We start from the raw sequence: 16,063 nt of genomic DNA, 5'->3' as shown, positions 1-16,063 counted from the left end.
GGAAACTAAGGTATAGAAGGTCAGTACCTTGCCTAAGGTCACAAAGCTAGTTATGAGACAGAGCTAGGATTCAAACCCAGGTGTCTGATTTTAGTCTGAGCTCTTCATCACTGAATTGATCATTACTACTTTTACTTTTTCTGAGCAATGTGTGACGTGTGTGTGTGTGTGTGTGTGTGTTTTCTCTCCACTTGGACCTCTTGGGATTTGCATGCATGTGGCTTATGAACTTCTTTTAGTCTTGGTTGGCATCTGTCTTTTGATGGAGATACAATGACACTGTCTGCCACAGTTCTTCCTAATCCTTTCACTCACAGCAGACCCTTCAAATGAAAAGTGATATAGCTACCTTGCTTGCTTGCTTGCTTTCGAGACCATCCCCTCATTCCTTTACCGTTCACATAAAACTAAGTAAATTTACTGTTCTTACCAGTTGGTTTTTTTTTTTTTTTGATCCCTCAGAAGATCCTTCAGAAGAACAGATTGAGGGCAGTCCCGGTGGCCCAGCGGTTTAAGCACCACCTTTGGCCTGGGGTGTGATCCTGAAGACCTGGGATCGAGTCCCACATCAGGCTCCCTGCATGGAGCCTGCTTCTCCCTCTGCCTGTCTCTGTCTCTCTGTCTCTCTGTCATGAATAAATAAATAAAATCTTAAAAAAAAAACAAAAAACAGATTTATAAAGAAATTAAGGTCCAAGAAGGTGAAAGAATTTGTCCAGGGTCACACAGTGAATTAGAGGTAGAGCTGGAACTAGCTGTTAGGTTTTCTGACTCTGAGCCCAGTGCTTTCTCTACTAATTTAGTAAGCAGGAGAGGTATGTATGTATAATTTACAGATGAGACCTAAAGAAGGTTAAGCTATATTAGGACCCAGGATCTAGAGAGTTCTGAGGGAGGGGCCTTGCCTCATCCATCCACATCTTCCCACCAGTTCTTTCATACATATTTGAGGAACTCAGCAGAAAGGGAGTAATGCTTAACCCTTAGGGTTCAACAAAGCTTTCATGACAAGGAGCTGTGGCAAAGCATCCAGAGGGTGTCATTGTCTCCTCATCCATAAGGAAGGTTGGATTCCCAAGGCTTACTAGCCTGCAAGAACTCTTGTAGAAGGAGCAGAGGAGTATCAGAAGAATCTATGTATCTTTGACTTCTGCAAACTTTAGCCTTAACCTAGGTGAGCTGGGACAGGGTAGTGGTAAGTACTGAGGTTGGGAGCCCTGAGTAATGAGTTTTATTTTATCTGTTGCTGGTATATTTAGTTTGGGGTTGGGGACAAGCGAGTTCCCTTCATTTGAAATTTATAAAGAGGAATTCCTACTGTTGCTCTTTAAAAAAACCAAATAAATCCTTGGTTCTGGTACCAGAAAAGAAACCTTTCCCGAAGTCTGGGCCTCAGACAGTTCCTTCCTTTTTGCCTCCTTCCTAACCTTCTCTCCTTTTACCCTTTCCTCTCCCTCTATTTTCTCTTCCTGCCCAGCTTCCCTTCTTATTCTTTTCTCTCCTCCCCTCTCTGTAACTCCTGAAAACGAGAACAAGAAAAGGGAATCTTCAGACAGCAGATTAGTAGATAGTTGGGATTAAAGATAATGGGGCCGAGAGTCATAACATGGGAGCTAGAGATTTTGGACCTTACTTCTAGACCTCAGAACAAAGGTTCTTGGAGAAGAGGCTTATTCATTCATTCATTTACTCATATATAGTGTCTCCTAAGTATAACCTGCCAGACTATGTGTCAGATACTTAGGTGATTCCAGTTAATAAGACCCTAAATCTGCCAATAAAATAATAGTCTTATGGGGAAGACATAGTAGAAGTATATCTTCTGAGCAGCCCTGGTGGTGCAGCGGTTTAGCGCCGCCTGCAGCCCGGGGCGTGATCCTGGAGACCCTGGATCGAGTCCCACATTGGGCTCTCTGTATGATGCCTGCTTCTCCCTCTGCTTGTGTCTCTGCCTCTCTCTCTCTGTCTCTATGAATAAATAAATAAAATCTTAAAATATATATATATATATCTTCTCCCATACTCCCCCATTCAAATCATTGGATTTTAAAAAAAGTTTTATTTAAATAATCTCTATACTCAACATGGGGCTCAAAGTTCACAACTCTGAGATCAAGAGTCTCAGGTTCTTTCAGCGCCGAATCACTGGATTTTTCAGGTAGAAACAACTTTAGGGTTTATCTGGTCCTCTAAATCATGAAGTAAGCAAACATATATAGGCTTTGGAGTAAAGTAAAGCAGGCCTGGGTTCACATTCTAGTTCTGCTACCTACTAGCTGTTTGACCTTAAATGGTACTCTTAACCTTTCCAGTATTTAGTTCCCTTGGATATAAAATGGGCATGACATCATTTCTTCACAGGGTATTATGAGGGTCAGCTTCATAATACCTAGCCCAAAGCCTGATGCATATTAGCATGTATCTTTCTATCATTCTGCATCAAGGCTTGGCGAAAGTCCTTGCTCCTGTGAAACTGAGGCCATCTCCAGTCAGCCTGATTTCTTTCTCCGTTTGTTTTTTTTTTTTTTTAAAGATTTTATTTATTTATCCATAGAGACAGAAAGAGAGGCAGAGATACAGGCAGAGGGAGAAGCAGGCATCATACAGAGAGCCTGACGTGGGACTCGATCCAGGACCTCCAGGATTACGCCCTGGGCTGCAGGCAGTGCTAAACCGCTGCGCCACCAGGGCTGCCCTCTTTCTCCGTTTTTACAATATGTGGAGCACTCTTTGTACTGTTGGGTCCTGCCTGATATTATTAGTAATCCTTTGCAGGAATTTCACATAGTCCCACCCTGGAATGCAAGGATAAGAACTGTTCTCACTCATCCCTGTGTCATCTATAATCCCTAACTTAGAGCTGTGACCATGACCAACCAGGCCCAGAAAGTATTTTTTTTGATGGATTGGTTAGAAGGCTTCTATAAATATGCTCAGTGTTCTGTAGTGAAAGAAAGAGCTATTAGAGATCTGGCCTGGAATCTCCCATCCTAACTCTTCCCCTACCTCCTCTTCTGTTACTGCAATGATTCTCACAAAATCCCTGTCCTATAATCAGGATGGGGGTTGGATCTCCATTTTGTAGAAATCTGAGGCTCAAATTAGAACCCAAGTCCTTTGTCAGGTAATAGATCCTGAGTAAGGTAAGAATAGCAGAAATGAAAACAAATCTTTAACCAACTAGGTCTTCATTCTCCGGCACCAGCAGGAATCTTTACAAGGAAGAGAGAACAGAGGAACTGGTTTTGAGGCTTTAGCTGATGATGAGGCCAGAGCCAGGTGTAGTCACAGAGATGATTCAAGAATATGATAGTGGTAAGAAGGGGTTCAGGATAACTTCATAGATTTACTAGGCCTTGAAGACTAAGACAGACAGATTTGAATATGTACAAATGAAGATGGGCATGATGAACATTGAGAGTCTCAGTGCTTATAGAAGAACGATTATACCATTTGTTGAACTATGGAGGCTGAAAACTAGGAGATGAGTTCAGTTTGGTGACATTTTGATTTGGAGGTGCTAATAGTCCATTCCCCTTACTGTGCACCTCCTACTATCTGTCTTTGTCCTTTGACCCGGGCCTATAGAGATCCTTCAGTTCCATGTATTTGCTGCTTTGCTTCCAGGCCTAGAGCCCCCAGAGACCCCCTTACCCAAGTCTTGAAACAACTGTCACTCTGTCTGAAGTAAGATAGTCATGTAAGATTCTTAACCTGGTACCTAGTCTGTTTCAAAGTGTACATTCGGTGATAGTAGCTGTTAAATGGTTGTTGTGGTTATCATTGCTTTCTGACCATAGTAGCTAGAAATTAGAGAAACATCTGGAACCAACTGAGTGAAGGACTCAAGAGTCATTCACCTGGTATTCAGTAAGAAGCCTGAACTGCAAGTAAATGGAATAAATTTCAGGCTGGGTATAAATGAGGCTCTGAGCCATATTGGGTAGAACTAGAGAATGTTTACTGTCCATCACCCGCCCCTGCCCCAAAGTTGGTATTGTATGATATGGTTAAGAGGGCAGGGCAAGCCTTGGAGGTTGGACTCCCTGGTTCAAGTCTTAGCTCTACCTTCTGTTAGCTGTGTGACTTGGGCAAATTTACTTAACTCTGCCTCAATTTCCCTAATAGTGAAAATGGGGAAATAACACAGCAACCTTATAGGATTGTTGTACAGATTAAAGAGTTAATGCAGATAAAGGGTTTACAACATTGCTTGGCATGAGCTACTGTTCTCCTTAATCCTGGAGTCCTCTCTATTCCACATTCCAGGTAAATACAGCTATTTCTCTGTTCTTCAACCATCCTCACCAGCAGCGGAGGGGAGAAGTAAAGAAACCTGAAACCAGTTTTAGAGTGCTTGAAAATTTGTCCCAGCTGGGGTCCAGGTTATCTAAGCCTGGAGGAACCTGGCCCAAGATTGATACAGAGAGTTGTCTAGATGACCTGAATTCCATTCCCAGTTTTTTTTTTTTTTTCTTTAAGGTTTCTACATCAATGTGGAGCTTGAACTCTTGACCCTTAAATCAAGAGTTGCAGGCTCTACTGACTGAGCCAGCCAGGTGCCCCTCCATTCCTAGTTCTGCCACTGATGTACTTTGACCTTGGGCAAGTCATCTAACTCTGAGCCTCTGTTTTCTCACATATAAAATAGGGAGCATAATTATTTTCTCCATATATATTTAGTATCTCATTCTTTCCATCACTACATTCTAGTTATATTGACTTTCTTGTTCCTTTAAGCATAACAAGCTTATTCTTACCTATTACTGCTGCAGGGTCTTAGCACTTGGTATTCTCTCTTTCTGAAAGTCTTCCTTCAGATCTTTGCAGATCTTACTCCTTCACTTTATTCAGGTCTCTTTCTGGTGGTCAGCCCTTGGAGAAGTTTCCTTGATCATTTTATCTAAAATAGGCCTCATTCTCACTCGTCATTCTTTCCTCCCTTACTCTGGTTTATTTTTCTTTAAGACACTTAGCATAACCTGAAATAATGTGTTTAATTATTAACCTATCTTTTGCAAAGATGCAGGACATGTGAGAGCAGGAACCTGGGATGCCTGTACTGACCTAAGTTTATGCCTGTTCTGAGCAGGACACTGACTGACTTCTCTCTGTTTTAGGTGAGCCCTGTTCGCAGAGGTGCTGACCCTGTTACCCAGAAGAGTTAATTGCAGGCTGAGCTCAGCCTTGGTATTGGTGAGTGAGGGTCTTGGGTAAACCCTAGGCAAGCTTGGGCCAAGATCAGGGTAATTAGTTTGGGGCTTATTTTTATCTTTAGTACAGGTAACTAACTTATGGACAGTTATTCTACTCCATGTCTGAGAAATTGGCATAGGCAGCTTTCTGTACTGGGAGGAGAATTGAACCTGGTTTTCTTAGAACTGTTGTAAAATGGTTTGGGATCATTTGTGGTGAATAAGGCAAAAGCAAGCTTAGTTCCTTTTGGCTTCTGTTAGCTGCTTTGTCTTGGAGGTTATCTTGAACCTGGCAGCTAAACCCATTCTCCTCATAGCCCTTAGAAACTTTCCAGATTTCAGTCTTGACTGTGACCTACCAAGTCCATAGGTCAGCTTCAGAAGCTAGTTTTATCAGTCCTGGAAAATGTGATTATGAATGGTGGTGAGGATGAGTAAAAGAGTTGGGGCTCTGTGAAGAGAAAGTCAGGGGAAGCCTAGAGGGAAAACCACAGATGGTGAGACAAGAAGGGAAATCAACACATTAAGAACCAATTGTGTGGGGCGCCTGAGTGGCATAGTTGGTTAAGCATTTTGCCTTCAGCTCAGGTCATGATCTCAGGGTCCTGGGATTAAACCCTGCATCAGGCTCTCTGCTCAGCAGGGAGTTTGCTTCTCCTTCTCCCTCTACTCCTGCTTGCTCGCTTGCTCACTCTCTCACTCATGTGTGCTCTCTAATTAAAAAAAAAAAAAAAAAAAAATATATATATATATATATATATATATATATATAAAGAACTAGTGGTGTTATGTGTCTCATTTAATCCAGACAAAACTCCATTTTATGACTGAGGGAATTGAGGCTCTGGAAGCTGAAATAATTTGCCTGGGGTTCACATCTGAGAATCTATAAAGCTGATATTAGAACCTCCTCAGTCTAATTGTAAATACCATTGTTCTCCCTGACTTGGCAGGCTTTCCTTGTTAATTTCTCTGGAATCCTGATTTTTTTTAAATGAAGTTCAGGAAGACAGACCTCCTTAGGGATTCAGGAAGGGAGATCTAGTTATTTGAGGGCCCAGCAGGTAGGAGTTGGGATTCCTTCTGAGGCAATGGCATTTCTAGTGAGGGAGCCAAGAGCCTAAAAGATAGGATCTTCTAGTAGTTAGAGGCCTAGGCTCAATATAACTAGAAGAAGAAAGCACCTGTAACACATGAGATACTATATAAAGACTTGGCCAGCAGAGATAGGGACCTGGACAACTGGATTGGGGTTGGGAAACCTGGGTTACCATCATCTCTCTCAGCATTTGTCCTTGGACAGTCTCCCTTCCCCTACTTGTAAAATCGGAGTGCTTCCTTGCACCCCTACATATCTAATGTGTGTATGCCAGTCTGCAGGATGTTGTAGGGAGTCAAATGAGAAATGCAAGTTGGATATTTTTGAATTGTAAAGCAGCATGACTGAATGAGAGAAAGTGAGAAGAGAGCATAAGTACCCTGGCACCTCAGTCCCTGACCTATTTGGCATTCCACTCCCCAAAGGGAAAAGAGGTTTTCCTTTGGATATTTGTGTTGTAAATCTTTTCCCATGCTCTTCTCTTCCTCTTCTTGTGTAGATTCTACCTAAAGCTCAATCTTTCCACAAGGGAAGGGATTTTCCAAAGTACAGAGACCTAGCCAGGCAGTATCAGCAGCATGATTTGCAGCAGTTGGGCTGCAGAGTGCAGGTTTAAATGCACTCACACAGTCTGGCTTCAAGGCCACTGCTAGCACAGATATTAAAGCACTTTTCAAGGACCCATCCCCAGCATGTGTTTTCACTCACTAATTCCACATAGATGTTGCCTTGTTTCCTACTATCTTGCTCAGAAAAGGAAGGCTGTTCCTATTCCGGCTTCAAGTACCCTGCCCATCCCCACCCCTTACCTCCAACTACTAGTGGAAAAGGCATTTATGCTATAGCCTCATAATCTTGTCAGAGGCCATGGTCATCCAGTTTTCCCACCATATCTCTTTTGCCATTGGCCAGTGATATAGGCCACTTTCTTCACATTCTGTAACTGGACATTTTGTTCTTCTCTCCGCCTGAGTGTGTACAGAGGGGTCTCTCCCCAACCTGGTGTTCTTGGAATCTGCATTAGCCAATCTTCCATCCTACTCTGAATCTCCAGGCTCTGTCATCTCTTTTTGTCTGGTTAACCTAAGTTCTGTAGTTGCTGGCTTTCCTGTGGCCTGGGTGCCAAGTTTGGACCTTACTCTTTTTGTACCAGCGCCTTGTGAAGAAGTTCCATTATTGATTGTTTCAAAATATGAATGATTCCATGTAGTGTCTATTTAACATATTGAAGTTTCTACTAAAAACAAATTTGATCTAAAAAGGAGGCAAAGCATTGTCATTCTTAAGCCTTTGCACAGCACTAATTTATCTCTATTTTTATATGTTGTAATAGGTTTAGCAATCTAGTTTCTAAACTCGCATAAGATTCAAAAAGCATATCAAAAAGGGAGGAGGAGCTGCTGTATTAGCAGCTAGAGGTGAGAGCTGAAAGCTAATAGTAAGGGAAGAATGAAAGAAGAACAGAAAGAGAAAACAAGTATGGAGGCCTTCAGTTTAGGGGCAGCAGTCCTATAGACCTCTGTGTGCTTCAGTGAAGCAGAGTTGGTAAATTTTAAGGTAGTTCTAAGTTCCTCTTGAGGCCAGAGGTATCAGAAAACACTAAATTATTTATCATGTCTACTATATTATCAGATGCTATACTGAATGCTCTGTATAAGTTGGTTTTATTTTCATAGCAGCTTGGGAGGTAGGTGGTGATATTCTCATTTTAGAAATTACTGAGGTTTCAAGAGAGACAAACAGTGAGGAAGAGCTAAGCTTAGAACCCAGAAGAATCCAGCTCTAGACAACTAAGTTTTTTCTATTATCCTATTTTAGCTCTTTCCCTGTGACCTAAACTCCTGGTCTTTCTCAGCCTCTTCAGCCAGTGGTTTCCCTATGCCTTCTTTTTATTCATTCTCCTATATAAAACTTTATTTTTTAAGACATTGATACAGTGAGTTTTTATTGAGTGTCAGCCCTGTGCCAGATACAGCTTTGAAATATAGCAATGAAGAAAATACTTTGGGCAGCCTGGGTGGCTCAGTGGTTTAGCGCCGCCTTCAGCCCAGGGAGTGATCCTGGAGACCCGGGATTGAGTCCCGCATCAGGCTCCCTGTGCAGAGCCTGCTTCTCCCCCTGCCTGTGTCTCTGCCTCTCTTTCTCTCTTTCTGTCTCTCATGAATAAATAAAATCTTGAAAAAAAATTTTGCTCTTTTGTAGTTTACATTCTGGTGGAGGAAAACATAAACAAATGAATATGTATGTAGAAAAATAAAGCAGGGTAAGGGAACAGAGAGGTTCTTTGTGATGAAAAAAGGCCTCTGTGAGAAAGTAAATCTGTGCAAAAAATACATAGGAACTAAAGTAGTGAGCTCTGTGTATATCTTGGGGGAATTACATTCCAGGCATAGAATTCAGCAAATTCAGAGAACCTGAAACTATAGCAAGCTTATTGTGTTTGAGGAGCAAAAGGAAGCCAAGTGGCTGCAAGTGGAGTAATCAAGAGGGAAAATGGAGTATGGAGAAGTCATAAGGATAGACAGGGACCCAGATCATGCAGGGCTTTATTCTGAGTGAAATAGGAAGCCATTGGATTGTGTTTAGAGGAATGATGTAATCTGACACCCAGTAAAAAAATAAAATAAAAATAAAAATCCCTCTGCCTAATTGTATCAGATAAGACCTCCTGCACAAGGTTGAATAGAATTGGTGAGAGCAGACACTCTTACCTTGTTCCCAATTTTAGGAAGAAAGTGTTCTTTCACATTAAGTATGGTATTGGCTGTAGAGTTTTTTATAGATGATTTTTATCAGGCTAAGTTCCCTTCTATTCTTAATTTACTGAGAGGTTTTACTATGGATAGGTGTTGGATTTTGTAGATTCCGTATTTTTTGTTGTTCATAACATGGCATTACGTTAATTGATTTTTGGATATCAAACCAACCTTGTATTCCAGAGAAAATCCCACTTTGCCAGGGTATATGATCTTTTTGTTTTATTTTTTTTCTTCTAAAAGTAGTTTTTATTTTTTATTTTTTATTTTTTTTGCTCTTTTATTTTTTAATTTTTATTGGAGTTCAATTATCCTTTTTAAATGGTGTTGGATTTGTGTTGCTATTTCGTTGAAGATTTTTGCATCTGTATTCATGAGACATATTGATTGTGTTGTTTTTCTTGGAATGTGTTTGGTTTTGGTATCATAGTAATACTGGCATTATAGATTGAGTTGGAGAGTGTTTCCCCCTCCTTTGTTTTCTGGAAGAATTTGTGAAGGTTAGCTATTATTTTCTTTTTGATTGTGTGATAGAATTTACCAGGGAAGCCAGCCTTTACCAGAGGCTTTACTCTTTGGGAAGATTTTTCATTACTAATTTAATTTTGTTCTTTGTTTTTTGCTTCTTGTAGGTCTACTCAGGTTCGTTCTCTTCTCTTCTCTTCTCTTCTCTTCTCTTCTCTTCTCTTCTCTTCTCTTCTCTTCTCTTCTCTTCTCTTCTGTCTCTTCTCTTCTCTTCATGAAAGATAGAGGCAGAGGCACAGAGGGAGAAGCAGGCTGTGTGGAGCCTGATGCGGGACTCAGTCCCAGGACCTTGGGATCATGACCTGAGCCAAAGGCAGATGCTCAACCACTTGAGCATCTGCCAGATTTTGTTTCTTTTTCAGTCACATTTGATAATTGTGCCTTTCTTGAAATGTTTTCATCTAGATTGACTTTTCTTTAAAGATTTATTTATTTATTTATTTATTTATTTATTTATTTATTTATGATAGACATAGAGAGAGAGAGGCAGAGACACAGGAGGAGGGAGAAGCAGGCTCCATGCCGGGAACCCGACGTGGGACTCGATCCCGGGACTCCAGGATCACGCCCTGGGCCAAAGGCAGGCGCTAAACTGCTGAGCCACCCAGGGACCCCTAGATTGACTAACTTCTTGGTTTAAGATTGTTCATGGTTTCTCTCTCAATAAATAAATAAACAATAAAAATTGTTCATGGTATTCCTTTATAATCCCTTTAACTTCTATTAGATCAGTAATGATAACCCCTTGTTAAACCCTGGTTTTGGCAATTTCTGTTTTTTCTTGGTCAGTCTTATTATGTGTTTGCCAATTATGTTGATGTTTTCAAAGAACCAACTTTTGGTTGCATTTTCTATTCCATTGATTTCTTCCTATCTTTCTTACTTTCTAACTTTCGTAGGGGCTAATTTGCTCTTCTTTTTCTAGTTTCTTAAGACTTGGGTTCTTTTTGTTTTTTTAAGTTTTTTGTTGTTGTTGTTGTTTATTTATTCATGAGAGACACACAGAGAGAGAGGCAGAGACACAGGCAGAGGGAGAAGCAGGCTCCATGCAGAGAGGCCGACATGGGACTCGATCCGGGGTCTCCAGGATCACACCATGGGCCAAAGGCAGGCGCTAAACCGCTGAGCCACCCAGGGATCCCCTGTTTTGTTTTGTTTTGTTTTGTTTTAAATTGGCTTTGCATCCCAAATGAAAAGTCTTCAGGCTTGAGTAATGTGTGGGCTGTCAGTGTGCCCCTGATGTGGTAGTCTGCAGAATTATGTGATGCTTCAGAGAGGGCCTAACTCAGGAACAGTGGGGTAGACAAGTTGTCTGCATTGTATGTGTTACCAGCTGAGAGGGAGGGGGCCAGGGCTAGACCCATAGTGCTGGGCAGCCTTGATCCTGCCTGTCCCAAGCCAGGATTTGGGTCAGGCCTGAACTTTTTCACTTAGGAGATGAAGGTGGTGTGGCAAGAGGTCAGATGACAGACCTGGAAAGTCAGAGTTCCTCAGAGTGCTGAGGAGATTTTTGCCTGATACACAGAGCTGGTGGGGATAGCTGCCCACCTCACAGACTTCAAAGGTTCAAGATGGCTTTCGAGACCTTGCAGAATATCTCTATTAGCTAATAATGACAGATTCTAAAGAGAAATTTAATTCTGTTAACAAAAATAAGCCTTAAATCCAGATCCCTTAGGTAACATTGAGGTGGAAAAGCTCTAAGCAATGCCTGGGCTTGTTGGTTATTTATTTGTAGCCTTTATTTCCTTCATCTATAAAAAAGAATAACGCTGTCTACCATCCAGCACATGTCAAATAAGTGCTGTATAAAACTGTTAGATACGGTTCAAGTTAAAGGGACTATTATTGTTAGTAGTTGTGGTGGTATGGACCAGGGACAGAGTCTGAGAAGGTCCAGGGGCAGTAGCAGTGCATTATTATCCTTCAAGGTGTGGGATGAATGACACAGTGGATATTGTAACTTAGTAAGGCAGGAGGTTCCTAGTCTACCAGTGTAATAATCAGATGGCTCCTAGAGAATTCTGTGGAGAAAATCTGAGGGAGGCCGCCAGAGCAATTCATATAAGAAGCAGCTGTCCCTGTTCTTTCCCCATCTAGGAATTTTGCCCACATTCTATTACTTTGGTTCTAGAAACAGCTGGCTTTCTTGAAGGTTGCTGTCACAAGAAAGCAATAAGATCTTGCTTACTTGGGGGGTAGGAATAGTGTGTAAAGGGCTCCGGATTATATTGGGCTCTGTGTCTCCCTCCTTCCCCAGTTTTCATTAAAACTAAAGAGGATCTTTCTGTCCCACTGGAGCAGCAGGCCAGACAGAAGGGGGACTGACAGGTCCTATAGGTCGGATTAGCTAGAGGACAGTTCTAAGAATGTGGTGGAGAGGCAGGCTCCTGAGCCTGAGACTTAGGCCAAGAGATCAAAAATCCAAGCTGTGAAACTGGGAAACAGTAGATCAGGAAACCAAGGTCTGTCAGCAGTTGTGGTACTAGAACCTTGAGGTGAAAAGGACATGGACTGAGGGGACTTTAGGATTTAATGGGGCAGATATGCAGAAAACTAATAAAACTATCCTACAAAAGCCCCATGTTAACACAAAAGCAGAAAACACTTCTTTTGAATTGTCATTTTTGTATTGGCTGAATCTTCTCTGTTCTCCTTCCCTCATTACTTCCCCCTGCCCCATTTTCCCAATTAGGATAACACGTCAAGAGTTACTGCACTTAGTGCTTAGGGCAATAGACAGAAGTTACCGCTTTTTGGAAGTTTAATTGACTACACCTTTTCTGTGTACCTCTGAGTTGTAGTTTCCTCATCTGCAAAATGAGAAACAAAAATGCCTGTATGGTTATTGTGGTGCTAATAGATGATGAAAAACATGCCTGGCCTGGATTGGTGTTTGGTCACTAGTGATTGAAATAAATTCTGATACCATGTGTTCAGTGTCAGATTATAATAGAAAGTGAATATCCCAACTCACGCTCTTAACCCTGTTTTATTAACTCAACCTTGGGAATGCATTTAATCTCTGGTTCTCAGTTTCTTCTGCTTGAAAAAGAAGCAATGAGGTAGAAAGTTGACCTATAATTGCTGATGTTCCTTCTAGTTCTTTGCCTCTAAAGGTACAGTGGTCTGTGGTTCAAAGGCATCAGAGAGTCAGGATGAAACAGAAAGTCAAGAAGGGTCAAAGAAACTTCAGTTTCAGTCCTGCTCAAGGCTGAGCAAAGATATTACAGAGAAAGAGCCATTATCTACAATGAGCAGGTGTTGGAAGTGTCTGGGAGTCTGCTGCAGGGGCAGTGACCTGCTTGTCACCCAGCATTTGGAAAAGAAATATCAAAGAGTGGATCAGAATGGCCCAGAAGATTGGAGACTGAGTAGATAACTAGTATGAGAGAGACCATGAGGCATAGGAACCAATTTGTGCTCTGTTACCTAACTTTTTCTGAGTGTTCCCAGTCAAGCAAGCTCTTTCTCTTTTTGCAGTCTTCATACCCCATCTATAAAACAAATTAGGTGATCTCTTCTCCAAGGACTTCTTTAGGGCTCTCTAAAATTTCATTGTTCACTTTGTTCTAGCTCTCCTTGGTGTTGACGATTTCATTTATATGCAGAGGCTTAACAAGCCAGGCTTCGTCTAGCCCTAGAGTATTTAGAATGCTCTTGAAACCACAATTTCAGGTCACTAAGAATCATACATTTTCTTTCTTTTTTTTTTAATTTTTATTTATTTATGATAGTCACAGAGAGAGAGGCAGAGACATAGGCAGAGGGAGAAGCAGGCTCCATGCAGGGAGCCCGACGTGGGATTCGATCCCAGGTCTCCAGGATCCGCGCCCTGGGCCAAAGGCAGGCACCAAACCGCTGCGCCACCCAGGGATCCCAGAATCATACATTTTCAAGTTGAGAAATGCTTTGGTCCACCTGGTCCAACCCCTCATTTAACATTGGGAGGTAATACAGCAGAATGGAAAGACTATAGGCTTTGACAGCAGACTTTGAATTCAAATTTCTACCAGTATTAGTTTATTTAATCTTCCAGAGCCATAGTATCATTATCTGAAAATGATGAGAGAGTGACAGTAGAGTAGAAGGCACATAGAGAATTACATTATTCAGAGGAGAAAAGAAAAAACTGAGGACAGAGAAAGTCACCTGCTCAGGGTTGAACTCAGACCAGAACCTAGGTCTTTTGCGACTCCGTTCAGAGTTTTCTTCTCTAGAGCCAAGGTCAGTTGTGCCCATGTATATGTTGTAGCAGAGATTAGAACTTGAAAGCATGTCAGCTTTCTTAACACATTTGCCAACAGCCTTCTCAACTCCCCTGTGGCGTGTGTCAATAACACAGCCTGCACTTGTTTTAGAAACAAGAGCTCCATAAGCACTTCTCTTTGATTTGCTTTGGCTGGTACAGGATCCAGATGCTCTTAGAATAGCACATCAGACTCTCCAAATCAGCCCATTCCCATTCTGAGCAACTTGCAGCTCTGACTGGGGTTTGTCCCCAAGTCCTCCCTACCTGTTTGCTGACTGGGGTTTGTCCCCAAGTCCTCCCTACCTGTCGTGCGAATCACATTCATTGTCTTTTGCTATTTGCCCTTTAACTCTTTCTCTTTTTTTAAAAATTAATTATTTATTTACGATAGTCACACACACACACACACAGAGAGAGAGAGAGAGGCGGAGACATAGGCAGAGGGAGAAGCAGGCTCCATGCACCAGGAGCCCGACGTGGTATTCAATCCCGGGTCTCCAGGATCACGCCCTGAGCCAAAGGCAGGCGCTAAACCGTTGCGCCACCCAGGGATCCTGCCCTTTAACTCTTGATGGAAGAGGTGTTTATTTATTGAGGTGTCTACTATGTGCCAGATACTGTGATAGGTACTTTAAATTGGTTATGTCCTTTAATCTTTGTAATTCATTAAGTTATAATAGCCCCAAGGGAAGAGCTGAGGCTCAGGGAAGTACATGAATTTGCTTGCAGTCACATGTCAAGTTTGTGGAGGAGCTGGGTTTGAACTCCGGTCCTCCTAACCCCATAGATCCCATAGTAAGCTCTTTCCTGAGTCTCATACTGCCTCTCTGGCTTCAGCTCTCCCTGAGGGTAGACTATTCAGTAGGGCCCAGGAACAAGCATTTAGTGACTTTAGCGTAATGGGAATATCTTCTGTACTTTCAGTGCCATTTTCCCGTGAGTTTCTTCTTTGTTCAAACCAGCTTCTCCAAGACCCAGGTGTATGGCCCAGAATCCAAGCACTAATAAGCAAGAAGCCACGTTTCCATCTTCAGCATGGAACACTGAATCCCTTGTAAAGAGTGTAGTTGTAATTTTCAGAATTGAAGGAGGGTAATATTTCAAGCACTTGTAACAGCAACTCTGAAATGTAGGGAAGGAGAGAAAGTGTCTGTACATCTCAAGTTTGATAGGCCTCCTTCAGAGGACCTGGCAGGAGAAGAGACATAGAAGAGATTTAGGAATGATTGTTCTAGTGTTCTAGAACTTTTCACTTACAACTTTTCAGTTACAAAGCACTTTACTTGCAGAGATCTTACTATGAGGAAACTGAACACACCTGCCTTTATGTGGCAGAGCCAGAAGCTAGAATCCAAATCCAGTCTTGATAAGGCCAGTGAGTCTAAGCCCTTCCCGAAAGAGTTTTGCCCCTGGCCCTGGACCCCACTCAGTCTGCATTTGCAAAAGGGGCAGATCATTAGTCTTAATCTTTGCCTTTTCTGAGTCCTTTGCTGTTTGTCGCCTTCTTCACCCAAAGCTACCCAACTGCTAGAGCTTCTTAATGAGACTACCTCTTAATAATATATTTTTTTAGAAATAGCATAAGAGGATCTATTTTTGGCTCTGCATTTTCCCCAGGATCATTTGCCATAAAATGATGGAATTTTAGGATGTCAGAGTGAGAAGAGACCTAACAGACATCAAATTTACGGGGGAACTCTTTATAATTGAAGTGAAGTGAAGTTGAGGCCCAGCAAGAGGCAATAAGTGACATGCCCAGGGTCACACAATTAATAGCAAGGCTCCTGATTCTCAGCCTGGTGCCATTTCTACTACACTGAGCTTTATGTCATTTCATAAGTGACCACCTGTTTTTTTTTTTTTTTAAAGATTTTTATTTATTTATTCATGAGAGACCCACACACACACAGAGAGAGAGAGAGAGAGAGAGAGAGAGAGAGAGAGGCAGAGACACAGGCAGAAGGAGAAGCAGGCTCCACGCAGGGAGCCCGACACGGGACTCTAGGACCAGGCCCTGGGCTGAAGGTGGTGCTTAAACCACTGAGCCACCCGGGCTGCCCACCACCTGTTGTTCTTGACTAACATCCTGTACCTAGATATCAGGCTTCTTGCCTACTTGCATCTGGTTCTTTTGAGATAGCCAGGCAATGGGTTTTTGTATTTTATCAGGGCATAATTCTCATACACATGGTGAGCAAGTGTCAAGTTTTGTTTAACTCGTGAGTGTGGAAACCAG

At 42.0% G+C, this 16,063-nt stretch overlaps 2 protein-coding genes across 4 annotated transcripts in view; both read left to right on the top strand.

Moving 5' to 3' along the window:
* Positions 1 to 10,260, top strand: part of LOC140595258 (uncharacterized) — a 44,132-nt gene extending 33,872 nt beyond the window's left edge. Inside the window, exons 5-6 of the mRNA XM_072735151.1 lie at positions 5,121 to 5,196; positions 10,046 to 10,260. Coding sequence (XP_072591252.1) covers positions 5,121 to 5,146 — 26 coding nt within the window. The 3' untranslated portion in view covers positions 5,147 to 5,196; positions 10,046 to 10,260. The remainder of the gene's footprint in view (positions 1 to 5,120; positions 5,197 to 10,045) is intronic.
* Positions 1 to 16,063, top strand: part of RALY (RALY heterogeneous nuclear ribonucleoprotein) — an 85,057-nt gene that overhangs the window by 32,911 nt on the left and 36,083 nt on the right. The gene's annotated exons all lie outside the window — the stretch shown is intronic.

The sequence above is a fragment of the Vulpes vulpes genome, chromosome 14 (genome assembly GCF_048418805.1).
Source record: "Vulpes vulpes isolate BD-2025 chromosome 14, VulVul3, whole genome shotgun sequence".
In the NCBI taxonomy this organism is placed as follows: Eukaryota; Metazoa; Chordata; class Mammalia; order Carnivora; family Canidae; genus Vulpes; species Vulpes vulpes.
This window is presented reverse-complemented; position numbering and strand designations above follow the sequence as displayed.